The sequence below is a fragment of the Knufia obscura genome (genome assembly GCF_036327395.1).
Source record: "Knufia obscura strain CCFEE 5817 isolate CBS 148926 chromosome Unknown scaffold_16, whole genome shotgun sequence".
NCBI classification, from domain to species: domain Eukaryota; kingdom Fungi; phylum Ascomycota; class Eurotiomycetes; order Chaetothyriales; family Trichomeriaceae; genus Knufia; species Knufia obscura.
Genome location: NW_027042702.1, coordinates 17,494 through 32,141, shown reverse-complemented (window position 1 = coordinate 32,141; position 14,648 = coordinate 17,494). Strand labels below are relative to the sequence as shown.

The window sequence follows — 14,648 nt, the reverse complement described above, 5'->3', positions numbered from 1 at the left end:
GTGTACGAGAGATCGAGGTTGATAATCCATCACGACCACTTCTGCTTGAAGCACCTTGAAAACCCAAGGCCGAGCGTTCTCTAGTGACGGAGAACAAATATGTCAATGTTCAGTTACTCGAGGGCATGGTCGAATGCAGTATCTGCTTGGAAGAGCTCCCGGGACGTGATGTCGCTATCTTGGAATGCGAGCACGCTTTCTGTGCTGGTTGTTTGTCTGGTAAGTTGCTGGCGGATGAACTCGTGGAGTGCCTGTATGCTAAATCTGTCAGACGGTGTTGATCAGTCCTTACAATACAAATCCTCTATCAGCTGCTGTGGCAACAATGTGGAGTTGTCGACTATTCGGAACTTCTTCACGCTGCAGCCCAAGGACATGAAGCGCTTCGAGCTTTGGTATGAGGAGTCGACAATCAAAGATCCCTACTACTGCGCCTATCGAACATGTGGTAGATACATACCAAGCCACAACGTGCGCATTGACGAATGCCTATGCGCCGAATGCGGTCGCGAGACTTGCAGGCACTGCCAGAGGAAGATCCATCCTGAAATCTGCAAGCAAAACAAAACACTATCCGACCTCCTCGACCTGAAGGACAAGAATGGGTGGGCACAATGCCCTCGATGTTCCAGGATGGTCGAGAGGGTCTCTGGCTGCAGGAGAATGGTATGCAGATGTGGGCAGCCGTTCTGCTACGTTTGCTCATGCAGCTTGAATCAAAGAGAGCCGCGATGCGAGTGTCCGGCAAATATCTGGAACCGGATGCAGCATCCGTGACGAATGCATACTGCGATACTTGGTGGTCACCGTGTCTTTTTCAATGCCTGCACGCTATTGCAAAACACACGGATGGGTTTCTCGGCAGCACGGCACTTGTCACTCTTGTCAGGACTAATCACCCTAATGTGGTACCTGCAGGCTGCGAAAGAGAGCAAGACGGTGGCTAACAAGCTACGAGCACAGCATGCTGTATTCCCTGAACAGCTCAACTCCCTGCTGAACGCATTCCATGCTGGCATAGCAAGACAAAAGACAGCGTGCCAGGACGGTGGACCACGGGAGGAATCGAAACTGGAATGCAGCTGCATCTGGACGTGCGTGAATAGCTCAGAATGCCCTTGTGCCTTTATGATATGCGTGGCATACCTTCATCGCCGCCTGTCGGCCGCCACCATAGGCGCAAAATTTCGTTCATGACCTTCCAATCGGAACAAGAGATTCATGGAGGTAGCTTTGCTCTCGAGCTGGTCCTTGCTGATATGTTTATGTCGAGATGATAGATACAAGCAACGATTTGGAGATATTCAGCGAGCGCGAATTTGTAACAGATTATCGGATGGACATGACTCGTGGCGAAAGGAGCAGTAACGACAACGCAGGGACTGTGTTCTTGAATTGATCTCATTTTGCGTTTTCTATTCTCATCTTCTGCTCAAAAGCATCAGCCTATGCAAGGTCTTCCCCAGTTGCATCTCGTTGAAGACCTGTTCACATAGCAAGTACTCCTTTCCTGTATCAAACCGCATATGCATGTCTTCGTCTCGTGCCAAAAGTAAGACGCATCTTCTACCAAGCCGCAACAGATGAGCTTTCCATTTGATATCAAGCTCAGACTTCATCCTCTCAGAACAGGTTCACCATATACTCAGATTGTGATCGCGCCCACCTTTCTAGAAATCACCTAATCGCATATCAGGATCGAAGGGAGTTGTGACCAGAAGCCGTAGCCACAAACAACTCATGACCCAGCGATCTTGACCCGTGCCTCCAGGTCTCTGGCAAACTCGGCTAACTTCTTCTTCAATTTGTCCACCATCTTGTAGTCAGAGTCTTGGAGCACGCCGAAGTTGATCGCAGCGGCAATCGCACCAGCTATATCGTAGTAGAGATTAGCACAGTTGTCTCGGTGTGCATATGCCTCTGTGATTGGCTTCTTCTCGATGTAGAACGGTGAAGTGCGAGTAACGTGCAATGCTTGACTGTATCGTGCCTCGAGGTCATCGGTGAGGTATTCGATCTGGAGAGAAGTTGGTCGAAGATGGATGGGAGAAAGATGTCGAGATCTAGGAAACCTTGACGTTCTTATAGTCGTAGATGTATCTATAGTGAAAGTTGCGTTTGAGGATGTGACAGATATCACTGGTGTCCTGGACTTGGAACTCGCGTGACTCCCAGAGTGCACTTACACTTTCGACTTTTGGGTGACACCGCTGGGACTAGAATTGTTTGCTCATAGAGCTGCAGTTCATTTCTGACGCCTGTGGATGGAAGTGAAATCGCGACTTGAGCCATTGATTGATACTATGCTGTTCTGGATACTAAGGCATATCCTCAAGTCGTCTAGTCGAATGTGGTCATTCAGATGACAGCATTTACTAGAAACCAGAATCAACACACACGATTCCTGCGCTGCTGAGAAAGGTAAGATAAGCATGAAATGCTGTAAGCATCGATTTATTTGGGGATGTGCTCTGGGAATGCTACTATGTCAAATTGCTTTGCTAATTTGTGCAAACTTCACGTGTTGCTCTCACATACAGCGCTTGTGAATCGCTTGTGAATCGAATGGACCCGTCCTTGGTTGGAGCTCATGGCAAGCAGCAAAAGAAGCAATTGTGCAGTCGAGCAGGAATGAACGGTGTCGTGCATAACATCCACGTCGTCGAGCCTCGTACCGGCGTGATCATACTAGTACGTGCACAACTTATGGTCGGGTTGCGATCGCTTCTTTCTCTACATTGTAGAAGGTAAGTGAAGGAGGGCAAAATAGTTCTGATAAAAGACAGCATGATAGATTTTTTAGGCCAAGAAAAAGGGGCTATTACAACGGCTGACGTCATCTAGACGAATGTGCTTAATGAAATTACTTGCGCCTCTTACACATCATCAGCTTTCCACAGCAACAATTGACTATCAACGCGATGGCAATGAGATGACGGAGCATTCTGTGCGCTACATGGGCAGATCGAATCGTGGCACACTGTCCGAATTTCATGTCTATAGCGAAGTGGCTAGGCAGGCTCGTGTCGCGTCCCCAATGGCAACCCCTCCGCTTCCCGACAAGCGGGTTCAGGGTGCTTGAGCAAGACATTGGTCTCGAAGAAGAGCGTCTTGAGGGCTTCAAGAAGGGTTTGTACTATCCGGTCAACATCGGTGAAACACTCTTCGACCAGTATCAAATCGTTGGCAAGCTTGGGTTCGGCACATCTTCAACGGTATGGCTGGCACGTGACATGAAGTAAACCACATTTCTCGCCACGCTTCTAGTATACTAAGACTAACGCAAGCAGAGCCCGTCGTCACATTGCTCTGAAAATGTATACGAGAGGACAGCATCATACCAGGGTACTCGAGCTTTACCGAGACATTGGGCGGATGAAGTCGAGTCATCCCGGACGTGTCCATGTTAGATCGGCTTTGGACGCTTTGACTCTTCAACGCAATGACACTTCATATCATTGTTTGGTGCAGACGCCTATGTGGGATAGCTTCACAGATCTGCTGTACCGCAACCCTGCTCGTCGCTTCTCGGAAGATTTGCTGAAAGCCGCCCTCCAGCAAGTCTTGCAAGGCCTAGACTTCCTTCACACAGAGTGCAATCTCATTCATACCCGTTTGAGTAGTGATCTGAGCTGATGTGCTCTAGCTGACAGTGTCACAGATATCTCAGGCAATAACATCATGATCTCCATCGAGGACAATTCTATTCTTGAGAGGTTTGTTCAAGATGAGATGGAGGATCCCACACCAAGAAAGCACATCGATGGCTATACCATTTATGCCTCACGAATTTTCAGGCAACCAAAGACATTTGGCGATGCCGTCATAAGCGACCTTGGTGAAGCGGAAGACGGTAAACTACAACGGCATCACAATGCTCAACCAAATTGGTACAGGTCTCCTGAGGTTATGCTAAAAGCGGACTGGAGCTATCCAGCGGATATCTGGAATGTCGGCGCTATGGTTGGTACTCTCTGGTGTGGCTTTGATATGCCTCTGTTGACCTTTACCAGATATGGGATTTGTTCGAAGGAAAAGGTATGTTTTTCGGGGACGATCCGGAGTTCAAGGTATACTCGACACGAGCGCACCTTGCAGAGATCATCGGCATGCTAGGGCCGCCGCCTCTCGATCTGCTCAAGCGAGGGAGAAGAGTTGACGAGTTCTTCGACGAGAAAGGTATATCAACCCCGAGCACTGTTCTCAAGGTAGCATATCCTAAATTCGATGTAGGGAACTTCATCGCGGAGGTGGCTGTTCCAGACAATAGCCTGGAGGGGTCAGAGGAGCGTCTCGAAGGCGACAACAAGAAAGCATTTCTGGAGTTTATGAGGAGCATGTTGCAATGGAGGCCGGAAGATCGGAAAACGGCGAAGGATCTTTTGCAGGATCCATGGCTGAACAGCTGACCTCTTCAAAACCCACTGCAATACTCGCACTGTCAAGGATGTCAACTATTATGGCGTTGATGACGAGTATGTGATCTCAGGCTCTGATGATGGTCGCTTCTTCATCTGGGATCGCAAGACTACCAAGATCGTGAGTGTCCTCGAAGGTGATCAGGAGGTCGTGCATGTCATCCAAGGACATCCATACGAGCCAATGGTTGCCTACAGCGGCATTAACAGCACGATCAAGATTTTCGGGCCTGGGGGTGACAACCGAGAACGATATGATTCAAGGCATGGCGAAGACATTGCTCGTCGTCCAGGTGGTGAAAGACATAGCTTTCTCGGCATGATGGGTCGAGCACGAAGACGCCAGGCGCGGTCGATCACCGCTGTATGCGCCTCCGTTAGGACTTCGACGTTTACGAGCTCGGATGTGAGAGCAGTTCTCCTGGGCACGACTGGTCGTCTCCAAAATGCGGCCAGTTTGTCGTTGCAGCGTTCCCCACAAGAACCCGAGCTCTCGGTCATGCAGCGCGGGGTGTCGGGATGAAGCGATGACTGAATTTCGTGGCAAAGTACGTCAGCTCTGCGTAGCAGATGTGACGCATTCGATTCGGCAGCTTGTAATGACCAAAGGGATATGGAATCGAGTTGCGCTGCGGCAGTCAATATGCGGCGATGGCTTTCAGGATGCGGTAGTGGAATTTAGGTCGCGGCAGTACAGTATTGGGCTGCGGCAGCATAGTCATAAGCTGCGGTAGTAAGGCTGCGGAAGTGGATTTCAACAAGCTACGGCAGTACTGTTCGAGCTCCCGCAGCGTATCTCGACTTGCGGCAGTAAATTTCGAGCTGCGGTAGAGGAGTTCGAGTTGCGGCGGTAGAGTTTAGGTCGCGGTAGTGGAGTCCCGCGTGCTGCGGTAGTACGCTCTGGGCTGCTGTAGCATCATTCGGCCTGCGGTAGTCGACTGGAGGTTGCGGAAGTGTGTTCTGACGAGCTACGGCCGTACAGTTTGAGCTTCCGCAGTGTTCGTCGACTTGCGGCAGTGAATTTCGAGCTGCGGTAGTGGAGTTCTAAGACTCGCGGCAGTGGAGTTCGAGCTGCGGCAGCCAAGGTGAGGAAGGCGAGAAGCGGAAACCTAGACGCGGAAGGTGGGATGCATAGGCGATCGTCATGATGGTGCAGCTGGTCTTTTGCAGCCGTGTTCAATCTGTCGAACACTTGTCCTAAACCTTGAACGATGCTGTCCTGAACACCGACCTCACTGTACGCTGACATTGTATAGGACATCCCACAGTAAATGCTCAAAGCCAGGCTCTGGCTGCTTGCGCCGGCGGTTCCTATGAGCTAGCAAAACTCTCAATGTGGAGCAGGTAATCCTCGGATTACCATAGCCACAATGCAAGTGGTTTGAGCCATACTGAGATCAGGACTTCACTGGAGGACTACATCGTATGAGGAAAAAGCCCGTAGGTGCAGTCAAAGGCGCTACCAGGAAGTACTACCACGAGCACATAACATAAAGATAGAAATTCGGCATTGAATGAAGATGAATCTTGAAATAAGCAAGCCTAACATGACGGGTCGATCACCATCTGATCAGTCTATGGAACGGTTTAGGCCCACCACCCATGGAAGAGATAGCTACGGTCATCACGTCGTTAGAAAGCTGAAGCTATTTGTGAAAATAGGCATGCAAATCAGATCTGATACGTGAAAAAGCTGGAGCACTCGAGCAGGACGATGAGATGCGATGCACGAAAACGACCAGGAAATCGAACCGTGTTTCATTATGCTATGCTACGAGGCCCTTGTGGTCTCGTGCTGCATGTTGTCCATGTATGTGCTTCCCCGTCTCAGCACCTGTGCTAGATGAGATGTGTTTGTGATGGAACTCCCCTCGGTGGCCCTTGAGTTCACCTCTCGATCTGAGCATCATGTAAAGGTATCGGAAAAATCAGGCTGTCGCTGTCAGCAATGCAAGTAAGAGCCGAGAGATGCGCACTTACTCGACCTGTATGAGATGTACCGATTTGACTCAGCCTCCTATGCAGCTCGTCGAGCAGTCATAGCAGCAATTCTCCTATCCATAGCCTTGATGTGAGCACCCATACCCATATCTCGAGCGATGGCTCGGATCTGTTTGTAGATCGGGACGGCATAGTGCTCAACTCGCTGCATTGGCACGACCTGTCCTTTGTTGAAAGTGTCTCGAACCCAACCAAGAATCTTCTGATAAGCACCAATACCTCGAGCTGGAAGGATAACGTCTTCAATGTAACCACCGTCACTGGCCTTATGAGTGAGGAAGGCAGCCTTCACGGCAGGCATTGTGGTAGTCAGCTTTCGCATGGAAGAGACGCCGATAAAGATTGGGTCTCCTCCAATCTTGGAAGCGGCCCAGACGTTGACGTTGCTGACTGAGGCCATGCTGCAAGGTGGTTAGCGCAACTGGGGTCGAAGATCGTAGCCGTACTCACAGTTTCATTGTCTCGCGAGATAAGTTGTACACGTCCATGGCCTTGGAAGCCTTCTGGCCCTGTGGTGGGACGTGTAGGGTCTTTTCTGGGTTTGGTAGACTGGCCATCCTTTCAGGCTTGTATTTGTGAACCGTACTGAAGTTTGTTGAGACGGTGGTCAGAAGATCGGACTTGGTAGAGATACTGTAGGAGAGTCAGCAGGAGAGAATTAAGAAGAAGTGGGAAGCCTGCTATTTATGATCTCGATCTGCAAACGTCGGCAGTAGTGACATGCTTGATGCACTTCTTATGTGTTTCGTCGTTGCACGTAAACATGAGTGACGGGGCATGTTCACAACTTAGGTGTAATTCTGTGAAACCAAGTGACAGTGATCGTCATTAGAAGATTGCCTGCAGAAGAAGGGCTTACATGACGACAACGGTTCGAATATGATAATGGTGAGCAGTGGTCAGCTCGAAAGCTGTAGGGAATTGGGAATGCCAGAAACTTATGCTCCTGCAGACTGTCCTATAGCATGTTTGGCGAAAGCATAAACATTGTCAGCCATCAAGCGAGACATTAGCAAAACAGCTTTGAAGGCTCGCCGTAGACGCTGCCCGATTTGTGTAGCGCTGCTAGTCAGTCAGCCATGGAGTCCTATCTCCTATGGCAACATGATTTCCAAACACAAGTAAGAGCGGTGAGGTTCGTGGGTAATCGTTGGCACTGATTACGGTGTCAATGGCTCACCGGAAAGTCAGGTCCTGGCTGACACCAAAATTTTCATGTATATGTTTCGTCCAGTGTGCCTCGAGGGCTCGTTCCTACAGCTAAAGTCGCTCAAACCACTTTCGTTCTCACCAGGGACTTGTTAACAATATTAGAGTGTTCACCAAACTATATCAAGCTTCTCAATGCTTGCCTCATGTGATGATCCCTACTCACATCCGCAGAAAACACGAATGTCTTGCTCTTTCGCCAGATCGAGCCCACTTTTATTCCATAGCTGTAGTTCGACCACTTATGGCATTGACCAGGTAGCCGGCACCGAGGTCCTCTCCAGTAGCCCTCATCTCGTTGTAGGTGGTTCTGACCTTCTCATTGACTAGGTTCGGCGGCACAACTCTGCTAGCGTCGATAGAGGCGCAATACCAACCTGTAGCGCTATCATGCATAGCATTTCCGTGCTCCTGCTAGCTAGGTCGACCAATAGGTTCATGTTCTTTGTGGTTGTGCTTGGATAGCCTTCGAGGTTCGCACTGATAGATGAAAACATCGCCTGGCAGCGTGCCGTATGACTCCGTCAAAGGTGAAATCCAGGAGGAACGGTTGCTCTTCCAGTCAACAGGGAAACTGTTAGACGCCCCTGATCCGGCTGCCAATAGTCTGCTAAGTTGATTCGAGCCTGGAGTCGGTACGCATTCAACCCTCAAGGCTGCTTGACTCGGTGAGGAGGATTTGTAAAGAATGGCGTGCAGTATCTGTTGGGCTTTTCAAGATACTGTATCATCGTCAGTAGGGAAATAAGTAGAAGCAGGGTTCAAGGCAGACTATTTAGGTTCTGGGCGATTCTGGGCGTAGTAGTTTTCGGTAGACAGAAAAGAACCAAGGATTCAGGCTTAAGTATTCTGCGCAGAAACTTGAATTACTCAGCTGTCAAGCGCAAGCGACACGATTTGTTGTTGCGAAGAAGCAAGCAAGCAAACAATCAAGCAAATATGCAAGTCAGTAAGCAAGGTCGGGAAATTTACAGCGCAGTGAAGGGAGCAGGATGCGGTGATGGTTGATCAATTCATTGCTAGTCTGTTATACTGTAGCACTAATCAACCGCTCATGCCACATTCTCATGAGCACCGTCCAAACCATATGTGTATCTCGTGATAGTTTGTGCCTAAGAGGCTCACTCTCGTCGCTAAAGTATCTCACACATCCTTCAGTCTTTGCTCTGATACTTCAACGAACGTCTTTCGCATCATAATATTCATGTGTAACATGCCCACCCTTGGCCAACTGTGGCAGGCGAAGGTCTCAGACGGCTCTTACTGGCCAGCAGATCGTGCCATGGCACCCATCCGACCATCCATCGCCTTCACAACATAACCGACGCCCAGGTCCTCCGAAATCTTCTTCATCTCTCCGTAGGTGAACTTCGCATTAATGTTGACACGGTTGACTCGAACGAGTTTACCCGCAGTGATTGAGGCATTCATCCACCCAAACAGCTTCTGGTAGGCGCTGACGTTGTGTTGAGGCAAGATGACGGTGGTGATTGGACCGCCTCCAACAGCGTTGTGCTCGTACAGGGCTCGGGCAATAGCAGGGAAGAACTTGGTCAAAGCTCGAAGAGTTGGCTTTCGGCGAAGTCTGTAGAGGGAGTGACCGTCCATTGGGACCACAACGTCAACTCGTCGACCAAATTGCAGACTGCCATGTTATCAGCTTGCCATCGAGGTGTAGGGCTGCAATGAAACTTACGCCTTGACACCGCCTTCTTCGAGTTGGAAGATGGCCATCGCTCGACTGTCATCAGCCGATTGTGCTGGGACAGTCAAAGTAGTTGACATCGCCATGCCGTGGGTTGTTCTCGGAATAAGTTTGACCGGAGTTGAGGGTTAGTTGTGTCAGTAGGAGGTTATGTGATTTGGTAGAGTGGTTGAGCTTCTGCTCTCGCGATGGTGTAGGGATTAATAGAATGGAAGGAGTTGGGAGAGGTACCTATTTATAAGAAATCCGTCTTCGCGACTGATCGTGACATGTAATCAGCAGCGCTATTCAGATCAGTGACCGACCCAAATTCGTGGCTTGGCAACAAGAACTCCTGCACTCTTTGTATTGTTCCTGCTGGTTCACCACGCCTCTGGCCGGCAAGGCTCGCTTCTCACGCGTGATATATCATGGTTGATCATGATTTGATCCCGAACTATCTCAAAGCATATTAGCGTTCTCAACAGGTGGTCGATGATTGGTCCTGTAAGTGCAGCTGCATCAGCGAGATCATAATTCCACAGCCTGGAATACCCAATTTGGGTAGTTCCTACACCAAGATCATGATCTGGAGTTATTGTATACTTGGATCAATAGAATATTTGCCGTGAATTGGTTTGTCACACGCTTGCCTTCAGCGGCAAGCACGAAACTCGTGTCACATGATCGGCATGATTTGAATGACAACACTGATAGCTCTCAATCATGCCTGTCTTCCATTAGCGGAGATCATGCTGTGCTCAAACGTAAGGGCATGCATCCATGCGTACAAAACGTACACCTGGGACTCTTGTGATGATGGAATGCAAGAAAAGGAAGAAGCAGAATTGGAGAGAAAAAGGGGTATGAGCGCCAAGAGCGCTACGGTTTCGCTCAAAGTCTGCATGGATGGACACAAAGAACAAACGTAGTCTTGTCGTGCTTGCGGTAGGCGCGTTCTGAGGGCGCATGTTCCTTGAGCGATGTATCAGAGCACGCGAGCATGCATGATACGTGTGATACCTTTTGATTGTGGTTCTGTAACGTGCGGCGACAGACGCTCGAGGTATCAACTCAGGCAATGTGCTCAACTTATGATAAGGTTCTCAGGACTTTCACCCTCACATTCATCCCTGCCATGTTCTCTTTCCTAATATTGACCACCACGACGCTGTAACACAACTTCTCCTTCGAACCACGCCCGATTGCTACTCCTCACTGAATGTATAATTGGCCAAAGGTCGTCCATGCGCCGTGACTATGTCCGTGCTGGCTGAGCCATCTGCTCCAGCTCAACCTTCCTCCTCTCCACATCGATTTTCAACCCATTGACCTCAGCATACAGAACCTGCAATACCGCCTTGAAGCCATCTTGAAGCCACCCATTCATCTCAGCAAATGCGATAGCATTCACCATCATCGCGATCAACCAGTGACCCTGCGGCAAGTGATCAGCCGCATCCCGGATATCACCAGGATCAATACTGAGCTTCTTGTCAGCAGAAACAGTCAGAATACCCTGAATTCTTCGTCGCAAGCCAGCCGCAAGATACGCAATCCTGAGTCTGTTCGCAATGAAAACCAACTCAGAGTAGCAGGTAAGTGGCTTGAATTGTAGATCTCGAAGTGAGACCAGCTTGCCGGCGCGGAGGACGTCGTGGACCCAGAGAAGGAATTCGCTGTAGGCTCTGAGACCACCACCAGGGAGGATGATATTGTTGATGGTCGAAGGATTATTCTTGTTGTGGGCGGCCAGTGCTCGGTTGACGACTGGCGCGATCACTGCGAGGGCTTTCAGGGGGACGAGATCGGTCGACAGGAGTTGTGGAGCGTCGTTGGGCATGCGACCGGCGATAAAGACGAAGACCTTGTTGCCATGGACGATGCTGCTCAATTAGTATGGAGGTACCTTGTATGGGTTGCGGGAGAACTTACGCCTGGACCTCGCCTTCGTTCATATCGTTGATACGCGGCGGTTGGAAGGCCTGATCCATTCTTGCAGGCGAGATTCGCAAGAAGTCGGTCTGACCGAGGTTGGCTGTGGTATTTGCCATTTTGGATCGTTGGTCTGGATCGAAGGACTGATCTGGAACGAAAGAAGGTCGAGTGGGATCGAAAGAAAAGGTGCTCATCTATACTTAGATCTGTCTTAGAAGTATGAAGAAGAAGGTCGAGGAAGATGTGTATGAAGAAGACACATGGCGAAGATGTAGGCAAGAAAGCGCTTCTTAATTCCCACGTTTGCACGTCACTACTTCGTGACAAGTGGTTCGGACAAACACAAATGGAATGTCATGGAGGATCTACGAATGAAACCACGGTCAAGACCATCTAGCACTCCTTGAAAGAGACCGACTTCCATTCGGCTTTGCCATTTCCGAGTCATGCCGGACAGTAACTTCGCTCGAACTGAAAGGGAAGGATGACACCGTAAAGTTGCGGTCCCACCAGTCACTGGACGAAGACTTTTACAAGAAAATAACATGCAGGCCGTGTGATGTACGGCAAGAGCACAGAGACGAATACTCTATAGCATTGAAACAATCGTGCCTTGCAAGGCAAAGCAACACCTCTCGCTCATATCCAAATCACCCGCTCCTTCGCCGTGACCGCAAGATCTGAATTTGCTCGGACAGCATTATCGTTTTCCTTTCACTTTTCTGTCGCTTTGTTCCCCAATGAAGCATTGTTGAAGCTGACTTCAACACTCGAATTCTTCGGGTCGTAAAATGAACTGGCTCTGATCCGATACGTAAAGTCGTTGTTCCTGAAGGGCGTCGGGGTCATGAACATATGATGAATAAGTTATGTTCTTCTGCAGCATTGTTAGCTCAATCTCCCATTAAGACCGTCCTTGCACACCTTGGTAGAAAGCCACTAGGCAGCGTAATTAAGCTCGGCCATTCGAGCCTTGACCTCATCCCCCAAACCAACCACATCTCGAAGCAACTGCTTGTACTTTCGGAAAGAGCCGTTGCTCCAACCTCGAGCCAGAGAGACCTTGTCGAATGTGTCCACAGCCTTCTTGCGAATGGTGTGGGTAGGAGCCAAAGCTGTGAGCAGCTGCTTCATGTCTTCAACGTTGATGGTGTAAGCCTTGTCGGTGTGTAGTGAGGGCTCCAAAGCACCAAGCACTCGGCTGCGCAAGCCAGTTGCCAGATAGCCAATTTTCAGCTTATCGCAGATGGTAGAGACAGCGGTGTAGCATGAAAGTGGTTGCTTTGTGATCTGTCGAAGTGGGACCATGGCACCAGCGGCAATCACATCGTCGACCCAGGCAAGGAAGGTCTCGTAGGCTCATATGTCATCCGTTGGTAGGACTATCTCGTTGACGGTGGCATAGTTTGTGCGCTTGTTGTGTGTGACTAGAGCTCGCTTGACGACGGTGGAGATGACAGAGAGGCCTTTCAGCAAGGTTTTGGCTTGTCGAATCCGAATGAGAACGCCTTGTTCGTTGACGATGAAGACATGGATCTTCTTGCCTCGGACCATACTGCAAGATGTTAGTCACGTCAGAGATGATCTGTGCTAGACTTACTCTTTGATCTGTTGCTTGGTCATATCCTTGATTTGTGCCTCACCAAACATTTGGCCCGGACGAGCAGCTCGAACTTGAAGACGAGACGACATCTTGTGATGTATTGTTATGGAATTTGTGTAAGAAAAAAGGCTGTAGTTTCGAGATACCAGTGAGGTAGTGTCTATTTTCAGAATCTCGAAGTATGGTGCGTGTGTGGAAATTCTTCTGGAGAAAATGGTCAATTTATGGGCGGCATAGAGATTCGCCGTTTGCATAGTGACTTAGTGCATGATACATGCAGACAGAAATTGCCAGAGTGCACGATTTGCAACTGGTCGAATCTTACGCTCAAGTGACAGTGTGATCCTGAACCACTTCCACTTTGCGGGTCAGCCGGGTAGTCATTGCGTTCACTTACCAGAGATGAAGCACCAAATCGAAATCAGGTATATATCTAGACCGAATCAAGATAGAAGGTTAGGAGAGTACTTCCGTTGCGTGTTCAGAAGCTGCTTGGCTACGAAGGACTAGGTATATATGCTTGCTTGTGCTTCTACAGTTTGGATTGCTGCGTGAGTGTAGACGCAAGAAACTCGCAAAGAGTTAATGGGTGGGACAAATGAAATAATTGGATAATAGATTCAATTCTAGTAATAACCGAGAGCACTGCCTTGACTTACCTTTCCGGATCGAGGACCCCTCATGGTAGGGTCCTCCTTTCCTATCTCGCATAGGCGACTGGGAAAACCTAGAAGACAATTGCCTTGACGCAATTGCTCAGAGCATGTCTGCGCCGAAGTATGAGATACCTGTCTTTGAGCTTGTCATCATGGAAGCAAATTAGCTGGCACTCTAGTATATTTGACTGACAAGTACAGCAAGTGTAGCCGTGAGAACGACCAGGTTGTACACTGTCAATACGATGAGTACAATGACCAAGGTAAGAAGTGGATCCGCGCGTTCACGAAGCGTGGGAATGGCTTGACGACTCATGCCTAGGTCAGTCGTTTCGTGCGGACTGCTGTTGCGCGATGAACATCCGCAGACACCATGCGGTCGGTAGCAGTCATGCGGGGAGTAAAGCGCTGGCGTGAGGAATGCATCATCCATCCACCCAAGATTGTCGAGGGAGTCGACGCTGGAGCATGTAGGAGGTGAATCGTAGGAGTTACCGAGTGTATCGCTGGGCGACAACCAATGGCAGGCACCATGTGCTCGGTAGCAGCTGATCGGTGTATATGGGGTTGACTGGACAGGTGAGTCAATCACATCGGCCAATACTTCGATGGTATCACCCTGGGAGAGGCAGCGGCATACGCCGTCAGGTCTGTAGCAGCCGCCGGGCGAGTATGGCGATAGCCATGGAGGTGAATCTGCTGAGCCGTTGGCTGAACTATCAGGGCTAGGCCACGGCACCCAGTAACCCCGACTGTATCTTCGGCCTGGTCTCGCAGACGTTCGCTCGTCAATTGCTCGATATCTTCGTGGTGTTCGTGGTGGTGGCATAGCAAGAGCATTTATCGGCGGTCCTCTATAGTCTGTGTCAACTCGGAGGTGAGGTCGTAACATTTGCGTTCGTGGCGACGGTAAGTCGTACTCACTGTCGGAGGAATCTGGTGTTGAGGCGCAACTCGAAAGTGAATCGTACTCACTGTCGTAGTCCGCTGACGCCGCAACTCGTGTCAATGCGCAGTTGAGGACGTGTAGCCATGGTTGGTCGTGAAGGCATAGTGAGGGGGCTTATACCTGAAGACTCTGAAGCTGTAGACGGTGACCAGCACTCTGTCGTAGTAATGTAAAGTGAGCGATACATGGA

General features: G+C 49.7%; 6 protein-coding genes across 6 annotated transcripts; 1 reads left to right on the top strand and 5 right to left on the bottom strand.

Annotated features, from left to right (window-relative positions):
- Window positions 1–1,738: 1,738 nt before the first annotated feature.
- PMZ80_010086 (uncharacterized protein) lies at window positions 1,739–2,292 on the bottom strand (the record flags this gene model as incomplete). Its single annotated transcript, XM_064878479.1, has 2 exons — window positions 1,739–2,017; window positions 2,284–2,292. The coding sequence occupies 2 exons, from the start codon at window positions 2,290–2,292 to the stop codon at window positions 1,739–1,741; spliced, it is 288 nt and encodes a 95-aa protein (XP_064725558.1).
- Window positions 2,293–3,681: 1,389 nt separating this feature from the next.
- On the top strand, window positions 3,682–4,409 carry PMZ80_010085 (uncharacterized protein; the record flags this gene model as incomplete). The annotated part of the gene is made up of 2 exons (XM_064878478.1): window positions 3,682–3,963; window positions 4,014–4,409. The coding sequence occupies 2 exons, from the start codon at window positions 3,682–3,684 to the stop codon at window positions 4,407–4,409; spliced, it is 678 nt and encodes a 225-aa protein (XP_064725557.1).
- A 2,026-nt stretch (window positions 4,410–6,435) lies between these two features.
- Window positions 6,436–9,419, bottom strand: PMZ80_010084 (uncharacterized protein; the record flags this gene model as incomplete). The annotated part of the gene is made up of 4 exons (XM_064878477.1): window positions 6,436–6,820; window positions 6,870–7,052; window positions 8,893–9,273; window positions 9,325–9,419. 4 exons carry the CDS (start codon window positions 9,417–9,419, stop codon window positions 6,436–6,438), a joined length of 1,044 nt encoding a protein of 347 aa, XP_064725556.1.
- A 1,151-nt stretch (window positions 9,420–10,570) lies between these two features.
- PMZ80_010083 (uncharacterized protein) lies at window positions 10,571–11,366 on the bottom strand (the record flags this gene model as incomplete). Its single annotated transcript, XM_064878476.1, has 2 exons — window positions 10,571–11,198; window positions 11,248–11,366. 2 exons carry the CDS (start codon window positions 11,364–11,366, stop codon window positions 10,571–10,573), a joined length of 747 nt encoding a protein of 248 aa, XP_064725555.1.
- Window positions 11,367–12,189: 823 nt separating this feature from the next.
- Window positions 12,190–12,558, bottom strand: PMZ80_010082 (uncharacterized protein; the record flags this gene model as incomplete). The annotated part of the gene is made up of 1 exon (XM_064878475.1): window positions 12,190–12,558. The coding sequence occupies one exon, from the start codon at window positions 12,556–12,558 to the stop codon at window positions 12,190–12,192; it is 369 nt and encodes a 122-aa protein (XP_064725554.1).
- A 51-nt stretch (window positions 12,559–12,609) lies between these two features.
- On the bottom strand, window positions 12,610–12,942 carry PMZ80_010081 (uncharacterized protein; the record flags this gene model as incomplete). The annotated part of the gene is made up of 2 exons (XM_064878474.1): window positions 12,610–12,805; window positions 12,851–12,942. 2 exons carry the CDS (start codon window positions 12,940–12,942, stop codon window positions 12,610–12,612), a joined length of 288 nt encoding a protein of 95 aa, XP_064725553.1.
- Window positions 12,943–14,648: the final 1,706 nt, after the last annotated feature.